The sequence below is a fragment of the Phalaenopsis equestris genome, unplaced genomic scaffold (genome assembly GCF_001263595.1).
Source record: "Phalaenopsis equestris unplaced genomic scaffold, ASM126359v1 Scaffold000741, whole genome shotgun sequence".
Classification (NCBI taxonomy): Eukaryota; Viridiplantae; Streptophyta; class Magnoliopsida; order Asparagales; family Orchidaceae; genus Phalaenopsis; species Phalaenopsis equestris.
In genome coordinates, this window is record NW_018165181.1 from 362,594 (window position 1) to 387,653 (window position 25,060).

A 25,060-nucleotide genomic window follows, 5' to 3' on the forward strand; every position below is an offset into this window, starting at 1 on the left:
ACTAAATCTATTTGAGCCCACCCTAGCCCGGCTTGAAATTAGGTGGCTAACAACACTACCTCTCGCTTCGCTACCTCACATTCCTCTTTGCTGTAAACGCCCCAACAAAGGTCCTTTTGTTATTCTTCTGGTAGTTCATCATCGTCCAACCATCCTTTTCATTGTTGCAGCCCGCCTCTCACTGTCATTCTCGCTCGTTGTCGTTGATCAATTATTTCTCTCATTCCAGCTTGCTACCATTTCCACAACTCCTCCCATTTGTTGTCGACATCCCTGCTACCGCAACTCAAGGTTGTCATTTCCAACTGATTCATCATTGTTCGGCTCCTCTTTGTTACCGCCAACCTTCCAGCCCATCCTTTTGTTGCCCCAACCACCCACAACCCATTTCAGCCATCCACGTCTCCTCGTCGACCACCTAGCCTACCTCTACCATTCATGGATCGAAACCTAATGTGAGTTTTATGTCATGTTTGCTATAATTTCCCCCTTCAAGTGTCTTTAATTGTAACCGCATATTTATTTTTCAGTTATTAATATTTATTTTTCTATTATGATTTGTGTTAAGTGGGTTATCATTTAACTTGTACACAGTGCCACCTCATATGTGCATGAAAATGTATATTTTATATTTAAGAAGTTAACATGGTGATATTTGAATTTTGGGTGGCGGTAAGAAGATAATTTGGGCAATAGATTTGTAAATAAATAGGAATTCGATGGTTTTCATGTAAATGCCCCCAAAAATCATGGCCGAGGGGAGGAATTATTGCGTGTGAACACCGCATGCACCTGGACGTAGATCACGGTGATCTACGGTCAGGATTATTTCTATTTTTTTTTAAATTTAGGTGGGGCCCACCGAAATACATCGGGACCGTAAATCAGGTAATTTACGGTCCGGATCGGACACCGCACGGTATACTTTGTAAATATGACAATTCATGTCAGGGAAAATGCACAAAGATGATTTGAAGCATATCTATGAGAACAATGCATTGTAATTGGAATTTATGATACATCCAAATTAGAAATATATTATCATTATTATTATATAATTATTATTTAAATATGCCATTACTCTTAAAATAAGTAATAAATAATCATTTATTTGCATTTATACAGATTTTATAATAGAAAAGATGCTCTCTATGATGAACCTAACAAATATCAAAATAATAATAATAAAAATATTATTATTATTATTAATTAGTTTTCAGATTTGATATTTGTGTAAATACATAAAAATTGCGTGGTTTGTATGTAAATACCCTAATTTAAAATGCTAGGCAATGCCTAAAAAAAAGACATTTACATACATACCATATAATTTCTATGTCAAATACATCTTTCATCCATAAATAAGATGACATTAATATAAGACATGTAAATACATAGAAATTAAATGATATGTATGTAAATCATCCAAAATAATTTTCTTAATATTAACAAAATCCCATGTCTCTATTGCAAGATAGCCAATATTTCAGGCCATTTAGACAAAAAAAAAAATCAAACATCAATGTTATTTTCTTAATAATATTTTGAGATTTTATTTTATTTTTAATCCATATAATTATTTTTTTATATAATAAAACAACAATTACTTAGCAAATATAAATTAAGGGTCCGTTTGGGGCAGCTTATTTGCTGCGGCGACGTTTTGAAAATGCGGCTGGTTTGTTTGGGTAAATTGAATTTTGACAGCTTATGCGTTTTCAAAACGTTGAAAACAACGTTTTCACACCGCACTTGTCTAGATGTGATGACAACTTTCTGACTGTGGTCTGACTTTTCATAAAAAAAAAATAAAAATTTGTAATAGCCACCGCACGTAGTTTATCAATATATTATTTTTACTCAGCTTATCAGCAGATTATTGAATAAGCTGCAGCTATTCCAAACAAACCCTAAATTTAGGTTCTATATTTATAATCAACAAAATCATAAATTGTATGGGGGGTATGTTGCAATTTGTGAGTGGGCCAATGCATTGTGAGAACAGCTCAAAGCCAGAAAACATATCTTCCAATGATCTGAATGATGGAGACTAGCAACACCTAGCTGGTGACCACATCTTTTGTCCAATTTGCAAAACTAAACTTTTAGCCATAAATTTATGAAAAAAAAAAGTTACGGAAATTTACATACCGGCACATAATTCTTTCATATTTACATACGTACCACTTTGAAATTTTAAACTTATATATAAAATATAGTAATGTAAATGCCCCAATTTTAGGCAATTTACATACTTGCTACACAATTATTATATATTTACAAATAAATCACCTAAATTTTGAAATTTACTTAAAATATAGTATAAAAATGTATACTTAATATTATTTTTGATGTGTAAGTAAAGATGTAGATGTTATATGAACGTAAAAGAAATCAAAGTGTAGGTGTTAGATATGTAAATATAAAAGAATCATTTTGTTTGTATATAATTGTAAATCTCCCAAAGAAATTATTAAGAGCAAGATTTTCTCATTGGGCCTCCCAATATATGGGGGGGGGGGGGCCCCCCACATGAAATATGTTTATGATTTTATGATTGATGGAGAATTGGCGACCACAAGCCCAATCATTCACATATAAAATCCTATAAAGAAAATCATATGGAAGATTTACATAAATACTACTCAATTCCTATGTATTTACATTTCTAACTCCAAATATTCAATATTTACAAATATGACACCCTGCCTATTCATGACAATGTGTATTTCACTTTTTAAAAGTTAACATATGATACTAAAGATTTGGATGACATAAATGAAAAAAAAAAAAAAAGTAAACTTTAGATTTTAGATATATAAATATATAGGAATTGGGTGGTTTGTATGTAAATACCCTAAAAGATATTTGCATCGAAGAAAGCAACCCCACAAAAGCCGGAACACACAAGTCACCAGAAGTATAAGTTGAAGTTGCGATAATTATTACAAATTTATTTTATTTTTAAAAAGTCGAATCACAGCTTTCTAGCAAACACCACATTTAGCCAAATCAGATTACAAAACACTGCTTTTCATCTCAACTTTTTGAAAAAAAAGCATACTAAGTAAAGGTTACTATTATTCATGAAAAAGCATATAATCAAACCATAAATTAATGACAATAAGGTCCAATATTATTTTTTAAATTTTACAACAAAATTTGGGGAAGATTATGAATCCATATGTTACAGTGATAATTACATAAGAATTATATACATATATATAGTTTATGTACAAATCTCAGGAAGAAATAGTCTCTGCAGAATCACACCAATGAACAGAACCTTCAAAGGAGATGAACAGCTCCTGCTTTACTGTGTCCTCTCCTTGCTGGACTTAAATATTTATTTAGTGCTCTTCTTTTATTATTTTTTTAATTTTAGCTTAGTTTTGGGGAGATATTACATGTCCTGAAGGGATGAGAGCCATCGTTCAATTAACTCAGAGCCATCTGAAGAAGACAAAAATGAGAGGAATGATTCAGAATAGTGAATTTGGGAAGAAATAGCATAAGAAAATAATTGCAAGTCTATAAAGATGTATGAATGGGAAAGACAAGAACTTGACAAATAGGAATCCAAGGACTAATTTTTGGCATTAAAAATTGCTTTTTTCTTTTCGAAAAAAATGGGGAATTTACATACTTACCACCCAATACTTATGAATTAACATATCAACCACCCAAACTTCAATTTTGACATACAAACCACCATGTTCTTATGTTTTAAGTATAGGTTGGGTGGTCTATAGGTAAAATTTAAAGTTCAAGTGGTTGATGTGTACCTATGTAAATCTACCTAAAAATATTACATACATACCACAATATTCTTATGTATTTACATATCTAACACTCAAAGTTTGATATTTACACTAATCATACCTTGATGCCATAGACATATGCACAAAAAGAAGTGTTTTGATTTTGAAAATATAGTGATGGTGGTAATTTTGATGTGATGTTAAGGATTTGAGTTGTATGCATGTAAATATGAATGTTGGGGTGTTCGCTATGTAAATACATAAGAATTGTGTGGTATGTATGTAAATGTCAAAAACTAAATTAGGTTTTTGTTTTTAAGTTCTTTTGGCTCTCAGAATTTGTTCAACATAACTTTCAAAATCAAAACTTTCTTCAACATGAGTGAAATACACAACTTTTGAATCATTTTCATCCTTTTCTTTTCCCATCCCATTTGGTTAAGTTGCAAAAGCAAGATCTGATAGTCTAAAGAGGCATTTACATGCATACCAACCAATTCATATATCTATTTTCAGATCCAACCCTCAAACTTTGCTTCTTACATATACACCACCAAAATATTTCATATCATATCAAAAGCACCATCATTTTTACTTTCAAAAAGTAAAATAAGCCTCCTGTTCATGCAAAGGCTAGGTGGTATGGTATGTATGTCAAAAATTAAACCTTGAATGTTAGATATATAATTACATAAGAATTGAGTGGTATGCATGTAAATCTTCCAAAAAAGATGCAATTTTTAAAACATACAGCATCAAACAATGAGAAGAAGTAACACAAATCAATCAAAAAAACTACTAACCAGATGAAAATCCATAGTGTTCAGTAAGAGCAACCAAGGCTTGGCCTTTCAAACTCTCCCGGATCTCGCTCCGGCCGCGTCGATAGCACGGCACAAGAACAGCAAAGCTGCCATCAGTCTCCCCATCACTACCCTGAAACTCAGGAGCATGAGGTTCCATCCACCCAATGGACCAATCTGAATCATCAGTTTCAGAACCTGAGAGGCAGCCTCCATCAGAGGGGACGATAACCACATCAAACTCCCTATCAATCCTCACCCTCCTCTCCTCCCTGCTCCTCCATTTCTTCTTAATTCGTCTGGAGGAAGATTTCATCTCGGTCCCATTCACGCATGGAAACCTAACTGAGTCGTGCTCTCTGAATCCCGACGGGAAATCAGAAGACGAATTCAGAGCTGAATTAGTGCTTTCATTGCCGTCCTTCGTCCCCCATAACCAATAAGAAAGACGAGTGAACGACACGGCCATTTCAAAATCCCCACCAATCTGAGAATCTAACAAGATTGATGAAACCAGAAGGCTCAAAAGAAAAATTTAAGAAAAAAGTAAAAGAAATCAAAGAATTTATAATAGTTTCGTCAAAATTCCCAATCAGGCAGGCAAAATTAAAAAAAAAAAAAATTAAATTTTGAAACAAAGAACCAGATCCAGACCGAATGAAGATCAGTAATCAGAGAATCAAAGAAAGCAACCAAATAAATTTATAAAAAAATCTGGAATTCCCCCCTTTTTAAACTGAAAAAGAAGCTTCGGAAACCCTAATGGAGAGTCGGACGCAAGGATTGATTCACGAACAAAAAGATGAAGTTTTGCTAATCCAACTAATCGGGAAAACGAAAATCAAGAAATGAAGAACAGCACAGAAAAATCTTCCGAATCCGGCGATCAGCGGCGATACAATTTGCACCTTTACTTCCAAACAAAATCGCCTGAGCGAGATTGTGAAGATGGAAGAAGGTGCGTCCAGATACAGAGAGACCTCCAGAGAGAGTGAGAGAGCGAAGCTGAAGATTTAATAGAAAAAAATCGTTTGGGTTATGGAGGCGTTATGACCGTCCATTTGGCGGCGCCGGCAGCCAACCAATCATTTGGATTGATTCCGGCGGAGGCCATTTCCGGACAAATAAAAACTCGTAATTTCTATTATGTTTTTTAAAATTAAAAATTTCAAGCTTCTATAGTAATTTCGAGTTAAAATATCATTTATAAAACTCATGTATTATCGTTGACAATTGCCATAAAAATTAAGTTATATTTAATAATTAAATATATTTAAGAAATTTTCTTTCCTAAATTTAATGAAAGCGAAGAGCCACAAATCCTCACTTTGAATGTATTTGAAGGAAAAGACTCGAAAGAGAGAAAAACTAAAATACTATTACTTCATGCCACCATAACATGGCAAGGGAGGTCCTTAATCTTTGTATAGACCTTTCTGAAAGCAAGAAAAGAAAAAAAGATTTGCCACCTAAATTGATGCTTTTCTTAAGTATTTTGAGATACCCCACATAAGCCTCTACCATTATCAACCTCTTGCAAGCTCAAGCTATAAGCTAGTCTCTAAGCATATTAAACCGCGGGGTATGTAAAGGCTTTGTGAAAATATATGTAAATTGATGAACAGTTGGAATGTAGACAACATTGACCTCCTTTAATTGAATGTGCTGTCTCACAAAGTGATAATCTGTCTCTGTGTTTAATTCTAACTTGAAAAACTGTATATTTGACAAGTTTCATAGTATATATATCGTCTCAATAAAAAGTGGTGGGTGTTGCATATCGATAATCATTTCAGCCATATGATATCTATTATATAGAAGCAAGTGCCCGATTTTCTTTAGTTGTCGAGAAACCAAGTTAGAACAAAAATAAGAGCAATATATAGTGATTGAACAACAATCAGTTTGATCATTTGCCCAACTTGCATCAGAATAGAAAGTGAGAACAAGTAGTCCCAACTTAAGAGGAATGCACAGGTTGAGAGTGCCTTTAATATAATGTAAAAAAAACATCTGAGTTGGTGAAAATGACTATGCAAAGGTTGATGAAGATGTCGGGAGACTTGATTAACAGCGAATGTGATATATGATCTTGTTTGATTTTTTTTCCTTCAATCATTTTCAACCACAACTTTTATAATCAAGGTTGATGGGCCCACAAGATTATTATTAGTCAGCTTGGCGTGCAAGAAATTGCCACGTCAGCAAAAATGAGAGCATTCAAGGGTTCTTATAATATGACAAATCTAGGTAGAAGTTCTAAGGAGGAAGCGTTTTAAATTGCTCAAGTTCAAAGAAATTTCATACCTTTTTAAATATTTTATTCTACTTTGGGTATGATTAATAACTAATTAAATTATTACTAAAATTTACAATTGCTATATTAAAAGCTTGCGTTAATTGCCTCTCTGTTTCCTTAATTATTATGTATATGCTATAAGTATATGAATACCTGCTTAAAAATAGAGGCATTTACATCTGATATACATGTATGTATGTATCTATGTATGTATGTATGTATGTATGTATGGATTTTATGTTTTTTACATTCTAAGGTAAATTACATCTTTCAGGCATAATGATATATATATATATATATATATATATATATATATATATATAAAATTATGTTTAGTTATTTTTGGCTTTTGGATGGTTAAGATTTATTATTTAGATGGCCAATTTATTTAGCTATGAAAATTAAGTTATATTTAATAATTAAATGTTTTTAAGAATTGTTTTTTTCTAAATTTAATGAAAGTGGAGAGCCACAAAACCTCCCTCTTTAATGTATCTAAAGGAAAAGAAGCTGGAGGAGAGAAAAACTAAGCAATGATAAAACGATGGATGAAAGGAGTAGGAGATGGGAGTGAGGAAAAAAGAAAAAGTGAAAAAGGGGTGTTCTTAGTCCTTATATAGACCTTTGGGAAAGCAAGAACAGAATAAGAGATTCACTACATAAATTTGATGCTTTCTTAAGTATTTTGAGATACCCCACATAATACTCTACCATTATCAGCCCCCCCTCAAGCTGATATTTATTGATAGATGATGTAAGTTTGTCTCTAAGCATGTTAAACCGTGGTGTAGGTAAAGACATTGTGAAAATATCCGCAGATTGATCAACAATTGGAATGCAGACAATATTGATCTCCTGCAATTGAATGTGTTCTCTCGCAAAATCATAATCAATTTCCATGTGTTTAATCCTAGTGTGAAAAATTGGATATTTGGCAAGTTTCGTAGCAGATATATTGACTCAATAAATAGTGGTGGGTGCTACATATCAACTCGGAACTCTTTTAATAATTGTCTCGGTCATATGATATCTATTACAGTAGAAGTAAGTGCATGATGTTCGGCTTCAATATATGATTTAACAACAATTTGTTGTTTCTTTAGTAGCCAAGAAATCAAGTTAGAGCCCAAATGAGAGCAATATCCATTGATTGAACTACAATAGAATAGAAAGTGAGAATAAGTGGTCCTAACTTAAAAGAGGAATGCCAAAGTTGAGGTTGCCTTTAATATAATGTAAAAGATATTTGAGTTGGTGAAAAGGACTAGGCAAAGGTTGATAAAGATGTCGGGAGAGCTGATTAACAACGAATGTGATATCTAATTTTGTTTGATTTTTTTTCTTAAATCATTTTCAGCCACAATTTTCACATTGACCAGTATTAAAAATGATAGAGACTACTTAACACTCGAAGTCCCACCATTAGACTTCAAATCCAAATACATTAGGAGTCTGATGTAATATTTTTTCCATGAGCCCACAAGATTGTTATTTGTGAGCTTCGCTCCCTCGCTCTCCCCGTCTCTGTATTTGTACGCACCTTCTTCATCGTCACAATCTCGCTCAGGCGATTTTGTTTGGAAGTAAAGGTGTGAATTTTATCGCCGCTGATCGCCGGATTCGGAAGAAATTTCTATGCCGTTCTTCATTTCTTGATTTTAGTTTTCCCGATTAGTAGGATTAGCAAAACATCACCTTTTTGTTCTTGAATCAATCCTTGCGTCCGACTCTCCATTAGGGTTTCCCAAGCTTCTTTTTCAGTTAAAAAAGAAGAAAATTCGGAATTTTTGGTATGTTTGTTTGGTTCTCTGATTACTGATATTCATTCGCTTTAGATCTGGTTCTTTCGTTTCAAAATTGATTTTTTTAAGTTTTGCCTGCCTGATTGGGGATTTTGACGAAACAATTATTTTTTTCTTAAATTTTTCTTTTGCGCCTTCTGGTTTCATCAATCTTGTTAAATTGTGAGATCGGTGGGGATTTTGAAATGGCCATGGCATTCACTCGTCTTTCCTATTGGTTACGGGGGAGGAAGGATGGCCATGAAAGCACTAATTCAGCTCTGAATTCGTCTTCTAATTTCTCTTCGGGATTCAGAGAGCTCGACTCAGTTAGCTTTGAGATGAAATTTTCGTCCAAAAGAAGAAATGGAGGTGGGAGGAGAGGAGGGTGAGGATTGGTAGAGAGTATGATGAGCCCTATGGAGTGTTCTTATAATATGACAAATGTACATAGAAGTTCTAAGGAGGAAGCATTTTAAATTGTTCCCTTTCAAAGAATTTTAATACCATTTTTTTTATATTTTATTATTTTTTGGTATTATTAGAAGCTAATTAATTTATAACTAAAATTTACAATTGCTTTATTAAAACTTGTGTTAACCGCCTCTCCGTTTCCTTAATTATTATATATATATGTATATATGCTTCAATTATATAAATACCTTCTTAAAAATATAAACATTTACATGCATACCTTCCAATTCTAATGAATTTACATATCTAACAATTAAAGACTACTTTTTATATTTATATCATTCTAATATTTAATATCACATATCTAACAATAAAATGTGAAATAGACGTTTTTATACAAAAATAAAATGTCATAAATGAAAAATATTAAGTAAAAAAGCATTTTAACAAAGTGAAAGTGATTTTTATATTTGCAGATTGCCTTTATTTGGAAGCAAATAGACTGCTTTCATATCATTTCTTTCCTTTAAAGTTGACATTTATGGAGATTCCGCTAGATAGTCTTATAGATCCAATGAAAATAGTTTAGCTATTATTTGGAATTTTTATTTATTTTTTCTTTTTTATCTATACCTTTACCTGAATAAAAAAAAATTCAAATAAGCTTATTTAGAATATAAATTATGTAAAAATACAGAGTATAAATTTATCTTATCCATCATGGGCTTCACAGTAATAACAACTTTCTATTTTTTTTATTTTTCATTTTTAAGGTAATTCTCATAAATCTTCCTTTTATCAATGCAAGAAAAATTACATACATACCACTCAATTCCTATGTAATTACATATCTAATTTTTACATTTATGCAGGGCATGTGAAAAATTAAGTTTGGGTTATAGAGAAGTGAATACAAAGGAATAGAGTGGTATGTATGTAAATCTTTCATTTTACAAAATGCAAACATTTGCAATGATTTTAAATAACAGAGATTGATGAACCAAAAGAAATAATAATGATGAAGCCTTATGGAAATCATAAAAGGTTTTGAACAAGGAAAGAATATTTCCTGAACAACAATTAACTATCTTACCTTGCCAGCAATAGTCAGCACAAGAATTGAACTCAACTGCTACATGAAGAAGAAAAAGGACGAAAATCATCACAAAATTCTGTTTTCTTTCTCATCTGAACTTGGAGGAACAACAACTACCACCCCACCTCTATTATTCTCCTTGTTTCTATTCACAGATTCATCATTTCTGATGGAGTTTCTGTCGCTGAAAGGTGGATGGTTTTCTAACGAACTGGTTTCCATCGCTCGCGGCAGCCGTAACGGCACCTCGTCTTTGAGTTGAGCTTCATTTCGGTGCGGGGCTAAGGGTTCGGCCGGTTCAGTCACAAGTTGAATGGTTGACTTGCCCCAGTTCTTCCTTTTCTTTGGTTTTGATACTTTTGGGTTCACCTATGAACCAAAAAGGGCAGATGAAAAATGTTAAGGGGGCATTTACATACATACCCACATATAATTCATAGGTAAAGTGCCATATATATGTAAATATGAATGTGAATACATAGGAATTAAGTGCTATGAATGTAAATCTTCCAATTATAAAAGGATGCAACTTGCAGGAACTGCAAGAACAAAATAAAAGAATAAAAAATAAAGAAAAAAAAAAAAAAAACTGAAGGGTATATATGCAAACCTGAGAATTCCCAATATCAGCCAAGGGCTTGCGCTGCTGCTGTGGGCTGCAGTCATCTATATTAGGTTTCTCACTTAAAGCACTTTGAAGAAGCAATGTACCTTGAGAAACCATCTCCATGCTCTTCTCATCATCCAAATTAGGGCAGGAATCTTTCTTATTGGCACACTTCAAAGTATTGCAACTACAATCAATATTGCATGATAGACCAACAAATCGGCATTCACACTTTTTAGTTTTGCAAGAAGAGAATTTTGAGCAAGAGCAACAAATATGGCCATCATTTCCAATAACAGTTTTTCTCTCTCTCGATCTTCTCTTTGTTAGAAGCTTTCCAGATGCGACCCAATCTTCATCGGACTCATCGCTTTCAATGTCAAGCATCTCATCCGAGTCTGAAGTATCCATATCAGCTTCTACATTGCCATCACTTTCTCTTCCATGGTTGAAAATTATAGATTTTCGTGGAACCTATGCAAAATCAAGAATACAATTAGAATAAGTTGCTACCTTAGAAGTAAAGATTTACATACATACCATTTAGTTGCTAAACATTATCTTACACCTATAATTCAAATTTTTCATATATGCGACTTACCTATGCATGAAACAATATATTTCACATTTTAAAAGTTTACGCAGTGGCATCTTTTTATGTGATATGAAAGATTATGGTGGTTTTGTAAAAAAACAAAGTTTAGGTGTTAGATATATAAATACATAAAAGTAGCAAAAAACACGCAAGATGCAGAGCATTCAAGGTTACCGCTTTTCTTACACACAATTTATCTCGAAAAATGGCTTTTTGGAGTAGAACCTATGCAATTTTTTTATTGCAAAATTAAAAAAAAAAAAAAATAACTAGTATCCAATGAAGTTTTAATCAAAGTATCATGTAGTATAAAAAATGATAATAACACAAAGTAGTGCATTTCGAAAGCATTCTCATAAAAGGGGATCATATGCAATGGGAAGTCAAATTTCAAAAAAATAGTATCAAAAGGGTGCATAACTCGTTTGTCATTCATCATCTGGCTCTGAAGTACACAAAAATATACAAATTTATGATGCTTGGCTCACCTAATGATATTATGATGAAAAACATATGTTAGTTTCAAACAAAATGTAAATATTTTTAATTTATTATTTGCCAATTGTTCCAGACAATATACACCGTAAAAACATAATTGAAAAAAGAGAAACCAAACAACAACTAATAGAAGGCATTGACATTTAGAAGAAATTTTAAACAAAATCACTCTATATTTTGAATAATAGCCAAGAAAAACCACAAAAACACATTTTCATCTAATATTGTCGATGGGTATAAAATTCTCAAGCGAAACAAGTAAGATAGATTGAAAATACAATTAAACAAATGAGCACAAAAGAAAAAAAATAATTGCAAGTTAGCCCTTCGCTGAAAAAATGGCTTACTATTGTGGGAGAAAAAAAATGTTGCACATAATATAGCCTAACCTTCATATTCATCTCGTTTGGTATTGTTTTTTGGGCTTCAAGCTGTCTAACCAAGCTATTAAGAGTGTATAACTTCTCCTTCAATTTACCAATGAGTGAATCTTTCTCTTTGCAGATGACTTCCTTATCCCGCAAGTGACATCTGAGGCAGTGCAAGAGAGCGTTAGTTTTGTTCGATTAGATTTCTCCTTTTAAAAAAGCCTGTCAAAAAACTGTTTTTACAAAAATTGTCTTTTTAAAATTGATAGAAGTTTACAGCTCAAATTGAGTGTTTTTTTAGCGTTTCTTAAAAAGCACAATATCCAATGAACTCATTAAATTAAGAAAGGAGTTCTCTGAAATAGAAAGCGGCAGGAAAGTTTCCTCAAACGAGAGTAGTGATGGTAACCAAATGAGCATTCATTGAAGAAATGAGTGATTTCATAATTGTCATTAGCTGGAAAACAGTAAAATTCTTTTTAAAAAAATGCATTATTTCAACATGTAAATAAAACTCGGAGAATACCAAAGCAAAATTATTATTTTAAAGCTTCAGAATATATAGAATAAAAATTAAAAAACTAGTAATATTAAAGCTTATATCTTGTAACCTTGATAATACTGCTAAATTGAATAGATGGTTCAGCATTTTGCCTCAACAAGTGAGCGAACTTGATTCCATCTTCCTCTACCGCTAAATACACGTCCACGTTCTTCAGCTTCTGATAACTCTGATGCCATAAAAACAAGGGTTCTAGATGAAGTGGCAAGCATATTTTCAAGCTCTGCAATCCTCAATTTTTTAGCACTTGGAGACATTGTCTGGGGATAGTCGCTGAAGGAGCAACAATATCATATATCAACTTTAACTAATAGCAAAAGCAGGATTCCTTTTTTTTTAAATTATACATACCTCAAAATTTTTTGTCTGCCAATTTCAGATTCTTCTTTAAGCTGAGCAAGCTCCCTCGCCATAATAGCCCTTCTATTGACCCATCAAAATAAAAGTTAATTTCCAACTTAGTTCAAAAAATTAAAAGTTAAAGTACAAATTTAAATCCAAAATAATGAAATTTGAAAAAAGCCATATCAATAAAATTTTTCAAATTTACATTGCACAACAAATATAATAATATTAATAATAATAACCCATTAAGAACAAACCAATCAACAAGAAATTTGCTATAGATGAAGGGTACTAAGCACATTTTTGCTATAAACAAAGTATAGGGGTTTGATAAACTAAAAATATTTTATAACCTAATGTCAACTTATCGTTTAAAACAAATTTTGATGAAAGTTTAACCCTTCTTATGCCGAAACAATAATGTGAAAACAATGTTTGCTCAAGTAAATTTAAAGGAGGGTTAAAATTCAATTAAGCTAAAAAAACTCTATAATTACACATAATGAAAAATATTCATATAATATTTTATATAGATGATTGTAATCAAGATTTATTAATCACAAATAATGAATGTTAACTCATGTGGCATTTTTTCAGATGAGTGATGCCAAAAAGTACTAATTGCTAATATTAGCAATATGTTACCATAAAATAATATTTATCATTACTACAAGTAATATTTTATGAAAGTTTAGGTGCGAGATATGTAAATACATTGATATTGTGTGCTACATACAGAATGCATTAAAAGCATCATCCATGCAAATTAATTATTGAATGGAAGAAAAGAATCTTACTCTTGCATTCGACACTCATATTCTGAACGAACCTCGTAAACCCTAACAGTAACTTCAAGCTCATCCTCAATAGCTCGTATTAAAGCCTACTTGAAAAATATGGAACATCAATATATGGCAATAGAATTTAAAATGTGATCAAAGAAACAACATCTCGTACCTGAATTCCAAGATTATTGACATGTCCACCACCTGCATAAAAAACTATTTTAGTAGCTACTAAAATTATTTGTTCACACTATCAACCATATTGAACATGAAAGAAAAAATGAGATTATTGATATGAACTATGACAAAAGTAATAATAAAGAATAAGAATAATTCATTATTTATAGCAAAAACCTGAAGCCTCCCGTGATGAAGCTTTCTTAGCTTCTAGTAACTCTCTCAATCTTTTCGTGGCCATAGAAGCTTCTTCAGTCTTCCGCTGCAAAACCTGATGATCCCAAATGAAAGAACTAATGTCAATTTTGTTATATTACAAAAGGAAAAAGATAAGCTTCGAATACAAAGCGTTACCATTTTCTGACGTTGATTCAAAGCCAAAAGCTTGTGCATTTCATACTCGTTCCTTCGTCCCTCTTTCTTAAGCTAATTAAATAAAAGCATAATTTCATTAAAAGAAAGATTTTTTTTAAAAAAGGAGCTTTGGAATGATAGTAAAAAATAACTTCTTAAGTTATTTAGGTCTTGGCTTCATCATACCCTTGACTTTCACAACAAATAGACAAATTGCGCTCAAATTTAAAAGGTGGTCTTTTGAGGAAGAGAGAGAGAATAATTTTTGTATGATAAAAATAAAAAGAAATTATTTTTATCTCGTTTTTGCCTTCGAACTACCGAAAAATTATTGCATACATACACCGCATGCAGAGATGCATGCGGTGTCCGATCCTAATCGTAGATCACTGTGATCTACGGTCATGATGTATTTCGCTGGACCCCACATTAAATTTTTTTTAAAAAAAAACTTTAATTGCATCCTGACCGTAGATCACCGTGATCTACGGTCAGGATCGGACACCGCCTGCATCTCTGCATGCGGTGTCCGACCCTCGCTGTTTGCAATAATTTTTCCGAACTACCACACAACTATCTCTCTATATTGCTATAAAAATAGAAAATAATACTAGTTATAAACAATCTCTTATGCTCTTTTTTAGATGCTGGCATTATAGTAGTGATTACTAACTCACAACAACTTTCATAATCATCTGCCTAGGGAATCAAACAAACCAAAAATGGGGAGTTGGGGGTGGATTTGGTGGGCCGTGTAGGGGACAATGCAGTCTATTTTAGGGAAGCTAGCAATGAAGCAATTTCCGCACATTTCGCTAGGCTATTAAATGTTGATAAACAAAATTGCAGTATTGATCATTATAAATATGACCGGAAAATTATATATAGTACAAGTTATAAATAACAAAAGTTCTTTAGAATAAAAGACTTACCTGCAAAACTTCTTTCTCCCGACTAACCTTCCATGACCTAAATTGTTCGGATTCTTGTTTTATCTTTTGTTGTAATTGAACCTGAAAAGATAAAAATTTCTCAATAAAAATGTCCACAATAGTAACTGTATCTAGAGAAGAAACAAACCTTTTGAGATTTTATCTTTTGAATTTCATCTTGTAGCCTTTTTGTGGACTCATCACTCTTTTGTTTTTGCTTTAATAATTGAGATTGTGTTTCTTGCTTCTTTTTAAGTTCTGACACCTAAAAATAATAATAAAAGGCTAAGAAAGTAAGGGGAGATAATGCCTAAAAGAAAAACCTTTTTAACCAAACCTGAGATTCAAGCATTGTCAATTTATGAAGATATTCCTCTTTTAACTTTTGCGCGGTATCACCCGATGTGGATGATATATTTGCAAGATTAAAGCGAAGTTCCTCTATCTCATTCTAGAAAGAAAAATAGATTACCATCAAGATGCTTGCAACATCCAACTTCAAATAAGTTAGTAGATTCAAGTACCTGTAAAGCCTTTTTTTCATGTTCTAATTCCATCAACTTCTTCTCATAATGTTGCCTGAGAACTGAAGTATCCACCTTAGCAAACTTTTTCATTTCAGCCTAGTTACAGAAAAGAAAACATAATGTATAATTTGAAAGGAAAAAAAAAAGAAATAAAATGCTTACAGTGTTATATGCCATTAAAGAAAATGATTATCTAATTTTGCACCAAAAAAAAGTGCAAATGTTATGCACTATTAGCAAAAGAATATAAAAGCTCAATGCATTGGGATCAAAGTTTAACAATAAAAGATTCTTATTTGGAAGGGATAAGAAGAATTTTACATGCAGAAAGCCTAAAGGCTCCCGTAAATAGAAATATAAATTATTCTTCCATATTAACAAAGCATGAGACTAAAGTGCACAAACAAAACAATTACATGCTGCTCCTTAAACTTCTCCTAATCTATTTTGCACTAATGAATTATTACATAATAAATTCATCTATTGAAATATAGTTTCTCATACACTAGCTTAAGAAAGAAATGTTCGAGTACCTCCTTTTGTTCGAGTGTTCTATCCAATTCTTGGAGCTCTTTGCCCAATCTATCCTGCAGTGAAGAATGCTCCCTTTCTTTTTCATCATCTTCAGCCTCACCTAGAGAATCATCCACACAGAATCATATCAACAAAAATTATTTGGAGAAGGCACATAAAATTCAATGATTCAAGTGAAAAAAACATTCCTTTATACTTCTATGCTAATAAGTAGTGTATAAAATTTCAAAGGAGAGGAATACTACCCATAAGCATTTACATAACAAATTGGACAATATAGAAATTTTTGCTCTGTATGGAGAAGTGGTAGTGAGGGATTAGTGAAGTGCCTAATAAAATAAGAAAGGGCAAGGACAGTTGAGTTTTCATATTTGTCAAACTTGGTTATCAGTTCTCTACTAGACGGCCTCTTATCAGTCTCCATCATTCATTGTGCAAGGTGTACTAATATTTATATACAATAAAGTGGAAAAATATATGAAAAAGAATCAGAACATTCTACTTATTTACAAGATGAGAACGCTAGTAGCTAGTTTAAGCAAAATTTAAGTAGAGCCCAATGAAGTGAAGAGATAAGTTGGACAATTTCGTACTTAACCATTCAGTACCCTATTTATTTAAGTCCAGCTTCAACCAAACCCAAAGTTTTGGCTTTTGTTAATAGTTAATATCCATTCAACATACTAGATTTTTTAAAGATAAAAATAAATTTATCCAAAGTAATTTCATAATTTAAAAAAATGACACAAGGCCAATTGCATAACAATTGAATTTGAGTTATTCGGCAAATTCATCATGCTAAATGCAATAATTTTTGTATACTATAAAGTGCGTAAAAATTTAGGAAAACAATTTAACATCTAGTTAACATCTAACAAGATGAAAAAATAAGTTAAGACACTTTTGTAACATACTAGGGTCCTTCCATCAGAGATACATTCAAAATCATGAAGATTTGACAAAAAATCATCCTTTTCTAAAGCAAGACAACTCATGAAACCACTTCAAGTAGAGTTACATAAATTTTGAACTCGCACTAAGTCTATTTCTAACTTTTGAATCTTTGATGCATAACAATTTCGTAACTTAACCATTTAGTGCCCTATTTATTCAAGTCCAGCTTCAATCAACCCCAAAGTTGGGCTTTTGTTAATAGTTTATATCCATTCAACATATTAGATTTTTTAAAGATAAAAATAAATTTATCCAAAGTATTTTCAAAATTTAAAAAAAAATGACACAAGGCCAATTGCATAATAATTGAATTTGAGTTATTCAACAAATTCATCATGCTAAATGAGTAGAATCAGAACATTCTAATTATTTACAAGATTAGAATGCTAGTAGCTAGTTTAAGCAAAATTTAAGTAGAGCCCAATGAAGTGAAGAGATAAGTTGGACAATTTCGTACTGAACCATTCAATACCCTATTTATTTAAGTCCAGCTTCAATCAAACCCAAAGTTGGGCTTTTGTTAATAGTTTATATCCATTCAATATACTAGATTTTTTAAAGATAAAAAAAAATTTATCCAAAGTAATTTCATAATTTTAAAAAATGACACAAGGCCAATTGCATAACAATTGAATTTGAGTTATTCGGCAAATTCATCATGCTAAATGCAATAATTTTTGTATACTATAAAGTGCGTAAAAAAATTAGGAAAACATTTAACATCTAACAAGATGAAGAAATAAGTTAAGACACTTTTGCAACTTACTAGGGTCCTTCCATCAAAGATACATTCAAAATCATGAAGATTTGACAAAAATTTGTCCTTTTCTAAAGCAAGGCAACTCATGAAACCACTTCGAGTAGAATTACATGAATTTTGAGCTCGCACTAAGTCTGTTTTTAACTTTTGAATCCTTGATGCATAACAATTTCATAATTTAACCATTCAGTGCCCTATTTATTCAAGTCCAGCTTCAATCAACCCAAAGTTGGGCTTTTGTTAATAGTTTATATCCATTCAACATACTAGATTTTTTAAAGATAAAAATAAATTTATCCAAAATATTTTCAAAATTTTTAAAAATGACACAAGGCCAGTTGCATAACAATTGAATTTGAGTTATTCAGCAAATTCATCATGCTAAATGCAATAATTTTTGTATACTATAAAGTGCGTAAAAATTTAGGAAAACATTTAACATCTAACAAGATGAAGAAATAAGTAAGACACTTGTGTAACTTACTAGAATCCATGGTCCTTCCATCAGAGATACATTCAAAATCATGAAGATTTGAAAAAAATTCATCCTTTTCTAAAGCAAGGCAATTCATGAAGCCACTTCGAGTAGAACTACATGAATTTTGAGCCCGCACTAATTCTGTTTCTAACTTTTGAATCTTTGATGCATAACCAATCAACAAATCTGTGTTCTAGAAGAATTTTCAAAAACAAGTTATTAGTATTAAAAAAACAGCCTTCATGTAGTGAGAACATTGAAAACGATAATCATTAGATAAGTAGCTTTTTAATACCTCTATGTTTTCTGCACAATTGATCTCATCCCATGGTTTTCCATTACGCACGGATTGAATCTTCAAAATTAGCTTATCTTTTTCAACCTAACCATGTTCCAACAAAATACAAAGAAATGAAATTTAAGTTAAAATTTAAAAAACACATTATAAAGAAAGAGAGATTTTCATCATTTATTGTGAAATAGAATCAATAAAAATTCGTATAGAAAATTTCATGATCCTGAACTTCCCACATTACAAGCCATTATTAGAAAAGATAATAATCCTTTATCTGCTCGCTGCTTTGAGGAAAAGAATATATATTGGAGTAATTAAAAGAATAAAACTTCATCGAAAATAGTTAAAGTATTACATTATCTATTTCAGCCTAATGCATTAAACATGTTCCAACAAAACACTAAGAAATGAAATTCATCAAAAGAAGAGACATTTTCAGCATTTATTGTGAAATAGAATCAGTAAGCATTCGTATAGCAAATTTCATGATTTTCAACTTCCCACATCACAAGCCATTAATAGAAAAGATAATAGTCCTTCAGCTGCTAAGCTGCTTTGAGGAAAACAAATATATGTTGGAGTAATTAAAAGAAAAAAGAAAAAAAATTCATCTAAACTATTTAAAGAAAGTATTAGAGTCGCAAGATATTTCAACCAAACAGTTTACATCCAAGTACTTTATATAATATTTAGGGAAATTTATATATGTTGCACACAATTCATATGTATTGACAGACGAACCAAAACTTTCATATTTATATACATACTTTGGTGCTTTAAACATATACATGAAAAAGTGAATTTCACTTTTAAAGGGTAATAAAAGTGCTATTTTTTATATGATATTAAAGATCTGAGTGCTATGTGCATAAATATGAAAGTTTAGGTGTGAGCTATGTAAATGCATAAGAATTGTGTGCAATATGTAAATGCCCCATTATTAATGTATGTTCAAAGCAAATCCAAGCACCAAGAATTTTATGACCAAGTGCACCTGAGCATCTAAAGCTTGCTTTGCTAATTGATCACAAATGATTTGACGTTCTTTTAACTCTTGGTGGAGTTCAACATTACTCGCCTCAAGTAAAGTGACTCTCTCACGAAGAACCTGAAAAAGGACAAAATTACATTCATCATTTCATTTTTACATTATGAACCGAAAAAAAACAATTTAGTAGATTGATACCTGAAGTTCCTCAAAAGGTGCACCACCATCACGATAAAATAGAACTTCAGACTGCAACAACTCCAATTGATTGCGCAATTTTTGCATTTCGATTGATGCAGGATCACGGTTTATCTGGATTTAAAGCAAACAATTTAATAAATTACATGATAATTATTGGTATCATAACTTGTCTAATAAGTAAAATTCATACTACTAATAGCATACCACAGCCTTGTTTTGTATATTTTTCGCTCGATTGGCATATTTTAGAGTATTTATGGTCTCTTCAGCATTTGCATCGGCGGGGCTAATGCAGGCTGTCATCAAGTATATTAAATTGGAGTGTGTTATCATCCATGAATTGTTTGAGAATTTTCCACTTTAAATGGACATATAACAAAAAGAAAAGTTAATTCACCAATCATAACAGTCTTGCTGTTTCCTCCGAGAGAATCCTGCAAGCAATATAATTATAAGTAAACTAGTACACACTCTCTTTATAGATCCACTAGATGAAAATACAAATTAATGTAAAGAGAAAAAGGGTTCATTTAAAAGTAGGGAAATTTGCATAAACATTCTTATGGATTTACATATACCACACCTTCATTTTGGAAAACTATGTATAAAAAGTGCACCTAACTTTTAAAAAGTTAGTAAGAAAAAATATTTTTGATGTGATGTTAAAGATTTGAGTGTTATGAATGTAAAAATTAAAGTTTAAGTGTAATATATTTAAATACATGATAATTGTGTGGTATGTATGTAAATGCCCATTATAAAGAAGTGTGCAAAAATGTAAAGAATCAACAAATGTATTTCAAAACTCTCATTACAGAACTATGTAGTCAAACGCTATTGCACTTAAAATTCACCAATAAAAAAAATTACAACAAATGTATTTCAAAACTCTCATTACAGAACTATGTAGTGGTGAGAAATACTTGTAAAAAAATAAAATAAAAGCAAAGCAAGTTCACATATTAGTTGAATACTCCTTTAAAAAGACGTGTGCACAAATACTAAGTATCACACACTGCTGCACTAAATGTATTTCAAAACACTCATTACAAAACCTCAATAAGAGGCATCTAGAAGAAATCAATGCTAAAGCCCGGCAAGTTCACATATTAATTGAATAGTGCTGTAGCAATTTGGTTATGAGGCTTCATATTTTTATGGATTATCCAATACACACAATAATTAATTTGAATAAGCTTTTTGAAATTTACAAAAAATATAAATAATCACACACGAGATATCTTCCATTATAAAAAGTAGTAATAAAATACCTTATGCATAGCCTTCAAATGCATCTAAGAATATCACAAGTCCAATATGATTTCATTCAAGCTTCAATATATATTTCAAATAATCTCGCATTGAAATATTATTCCTTAAAATTAAAATAATAAAACCCTTGCAAATTGGACACCTCTTCATGTTCTCATAAAAGCAAAATTCCAACATTAAACTGTTGTGGATGAAAGTTTAAATAAATTTCAGATTTTATCTCTTTATAACCATGTTTTATGCACTTCCATTTTTCTTTTCCACTAAAACAGGGTAGAAACCTTTTTTTTTAAGAATATTGCACTAGACATTGAGAAATAATTCAGCATATATCAAGCAACTCAAGATGAAAAAGATAAAATTTGTAAATAGAAACCCTCAAATGATCAAGAATTTGCTAATCTGTTTAAGAATATGTGTTTGATAATTAGAAAATATATGTTACCTGCAACAATCGTGTTAACTTGCTATCTCGATAAGGGACATGGCCCCCCTCTTTTCGCTTCTTCTCATCACCAAGTGCGTTTATTACATTACCAAGAGCTAACAAACCCTTATTTATATGTATGCCTGCTTAGTTTGACAATCATTAAAAAAAATGATAAATCATAGAATAAAAGTAACAGTTATGAAAATCCTAATTACCTTCTTTCAATCTCAATCCATCGGCTCCAGTACGTTTCACACGTTCAGAGCCAGCAAGATCAACTAAGTGAAGCTTTGCAACCAAAATGTCATCCCCAAAATCATTGGCAACAGATCCAACTTTGTTAAAATCAGCATGTTTTTTTTGCTCCAAGCAAATTGTAAATATAGCATGCGAACGGCTAGAAAGAAATAAAAAAAATTAAAAAATAATAATCAAATTTCAAAATGAAATTTTCAAGCATAAAAAATATTGGTCCTTATCTTTGTGAATAAATTATCATGTATATTCATCAAATAATAGTTATAATAACACTCAATACGTTGTGGAAGCACTTGAGTTTTAATCTATGTCATCATCTAGATATACAAATAAAAAATTATTCTAGAGAATAAAGGTGTATTTACTAACATACACATTTTGAAAAAATGCCCATAAGTAATAAGAAATAGATAAAGGTTATGGTTGAATTAACAAAAAAAAAGCTATAGTAATAGAATATTTAGACCATAAATATATGACTGCAATAATGATAATATATAATAAAAGTCAACATAAAAATGTGTAGCACCACATAATCATGTTGTCATACTTTCAGTGTAGACAACAAATTAGATGATTTATAAAACTCATAGTGAAGTGATAGAAAAACATCAAGAATTAGTTACACAAGAAGAAAGTGCACCTTTAAATATAGCAATTGGCTAGCCAAAAATATAAGCCCCTACACCCAACATAGCAGAAAGATACTATTTGTTAACTAAAGTAGAGCTATCCCCAACAGAAGTGGCACTTATCAAACTCAGCTTTATTACATTAAAAGGCATGAATAATAATAATAGTAATAATAAATTATTTGAATCTTTGAAACACTTTAATAGTTTATATATAAAAACCACAATCAAAATTCAACATTTTTTTCTTACCAAACAAAGAGAAAAAGACCGAATTTGCAGAGAGTTCACCGAAAAAAGCACTAGTCATAATGCACATAGGGAATCATAATACAGTGGTTTTTTTTTTCTATTTTCAAATAAAAGTTATATGAAATTCACTTATACAACGTGCATTATAAAAAATAAAAATTACATTGTCTTATGAAGCATTGTGATAACAATAAGCTCACCCAGTCGAAGGGAAAAGATTATTATAGAAAAGTGAGTGCATCAAAAACAAAATTCTAAAAATTACATTATGCAGTGCTATCCAACAATTTCAATACCCCAACCTGGATTGACTATTCATATTAGTGCTTCCCGTAGCACGAGATTGAGATCCACGCATTAGAAATAACGCCATCTCTTCTATGGATGCAACTTCTGCTTCAGTAACACCGGCAAGGATTATACCTCCATTGATAGTTTCTCTGATTTGAATTGGAAGTCTAGATGGCTTGACAAGTGAAGAATTGCTATCAATTTTCAAAGAAACATTGGCTTGTGGATCCAACAAATCAAAAACTTCTTCTTTGAATATCTGGTGACAAATTCATGTCATAAGAATTTGTCAAAGGCATGAGAAGTAAAAGAAGAGTAAGAATAAATGAACAGTTTTTAATATATCAAAATAAATGATAAACTGGAAGCCAAAAATAAAAATTTTACCTCAATAAAAGAGACTCGAATAAAAAACTCGGTATCGGTCTTCATTTCATCTACCTTCTTGAATATTCTTCTCATAACCAGTGGTATGATCCCGCCACTATGACTCTCACCATCAAAGTTAGTTCCCATTGTATAAGTTTTACCAGAACCAGTCTACAAAAATAGAGTTGCAATGCCGTATAAGAAAACATTATAGGAATAAAAAAAACGTCATAAAATTCACTAATTTGAGAGGAAGAATAGTAGACCTGTCCATAAGCTAGAACAGTCGCATTGTAGCCATGGAAAACCGCATCAACCAAAGGCGCTACACACTCCTCAAATATGCAACACGAAGGAGTAGCAGAACTCCCATAAACATGATCATATGTGAAACAATGATTCCCTATTTGAACCTGTTTTTCATTTAACACAACATTATAGCCGAATGCGAAACATATTCCTAAACTAAGTTTCAAGAAGCAATACACTATCATATCACTCAAATAAAAAAAAAAGAAGAAGAAAAACAGCAAAACCTAATTAAGAAAAAGCTTTAAGAAACAAAGAAAGCCAGCTAAAACAATCATCATACCCCAGAAAACTAAGTTATAAAAGCTGCGAAGCAAACAACAATGTAACTGAAATATAAGCATCGCGTACCTGAGGCTCGCCAGGGACGACGGTGACGCAGTCCGTGCATCCCAGCAACAGTTCCGTGGAGATCAATGGCCGTATGTTAACTGCAACCTTTACACATTCTCTCTGCGACGACTTAACATCCTCCAACACATCCATCTTGAGAAAATTTAACAGCCGAAACCACAAGAAAATCAAACAGAGCCTAATATTTCCCCCTCGATCTCCACCGATCCTAATAACAGTAATAAAACATCAAGAAACGAAAACAAACGAAGATCATGAAACGGGTTCCGATTAACTGCACGAGATCAGGCCATACCTTCTTCGATTAAAGCGATCTGAGTGGCGATGAGGGGAAAAAATGCACTCAGCGTTTCCCTTTGTGAATGACGAGGATTTTCCTCTCTCTCGCTTTATTCCTCTTCCCCTTTGTCGTTTCCTCTGTTCTTCTCCTCCTCTCTGCAGCGGAACTATCGGAGTGGAAACGAGTCAAAATGGAGAGGAAGAACCCTCCGCCTGCCGCTAATTCAAAATACCATCGAGGTCACCTGATACGGCGTCATATCACGTGACCAAGGGCCTCAATCGAACCGTTAGAGAACCGGGCTAGCCCCTTATATATTGCCTTTATTAAAACAACTCATCCCTCAACCTCTCCATTCAAATTTCAAATACGTAGATCCGCTGACTTTTGGAGCCAATTTTGATCAATTATTTTATTTACAAACAAAATTTAGCTATCTTATGAAATTTATAATTAGTTATTGCTATATACAATAATGTCGTTGAGAGCAAATATTAAA

At 31.8% G+C, this 25,060-nt stretch overlaps 2 protein-coding genes across 2 annotated transcripts; both read right to left on the reverse strand.

The window, feature by feature from the left end:
• Window positions 1-3,129: 3,129 nt before the first annotated feature.
• Window positions 3,130-5,686, reverse strand: LOC110030591. The gene is made up of 2 exons (XM_020733369.1): window positions 4,565-5,686; window positions 3,130-3,453 (listed from the first exon to the last, which is right to left on the reverse strand). Exons 1-2 carry the CDS (start codon window positions 5,031-5,033, stop codon window positions 3,404-3,406), a joined length of 519 nt encoding a protein of 172 aa, XP_020589028.1. The 5' UTR covers window positions 5,034-5,686; the 3' UTR covers window positions 3,130-3,403.
• Window positions 5,687-10,068: 4,382 nt separating this feature from the next.
• LOC110030600 (kinesin-like protein KIN-4C) lies at window positions 10,069-24,773 on the reverse strand. Its single transcript, XM_020733382.1, is given in 28 exon segments — window positions 10,069-10,523; window positions 10,765-11,235; window positions 12,244-12,385; window positions 12,834-12,870; window positions 12,873-13,057; window positions 13,136-13,207; window positions 13,927-14,012; window positions 14,087-14,118; window positions 14,269-14,362; window positions 14,446-14,517; window positions 15,378-15,458; window positions 15,526-15,642; window positions 15,715-15,828; window positions 15,902-16,000; window positions 16,438-16,538; window positions 18,637-18,823; window positions 18,926-19,012; window positions 19,920-20,033; window positions 20,112-20,225; window positions 20,319-20,410; window positions 20,512-20,548; window positions 21,832-21,956; window positions 22,032-22,213; window positions 23,261-23,508; window positions 23,637-23,789; window positions 23,885-24,031; window positions 24,279-24,489; window positions 24,577-24,773. Coding segments are annotated over 27 exon segments (3,627 nt in total). The 5' UTR covers window positions 24,414-24,489; window positions 24,577-24,773; the 3' UTR covers window positions 10,069-10,220.
• Between the last annotated feature and the right edge of the window lie 287 nt (window positions 24,774-25,060).

Coding starts and splice junctions, on each gene's coding strand:
- LOC110030591 (XM_020733369.1), bottom strand. CDS start 5,033: ATGGCCGTGTCGTTCACTCGTCTTTCTTATTGGTTATGGGGGACGAAG. Junction 3,454..4,564: donor ACACTATGGATTTTCATCTG/GTTAGTAGTTTT, acceptor TGTCTTCTTCAG/ATGGCTCTGAGTTAATTGAA.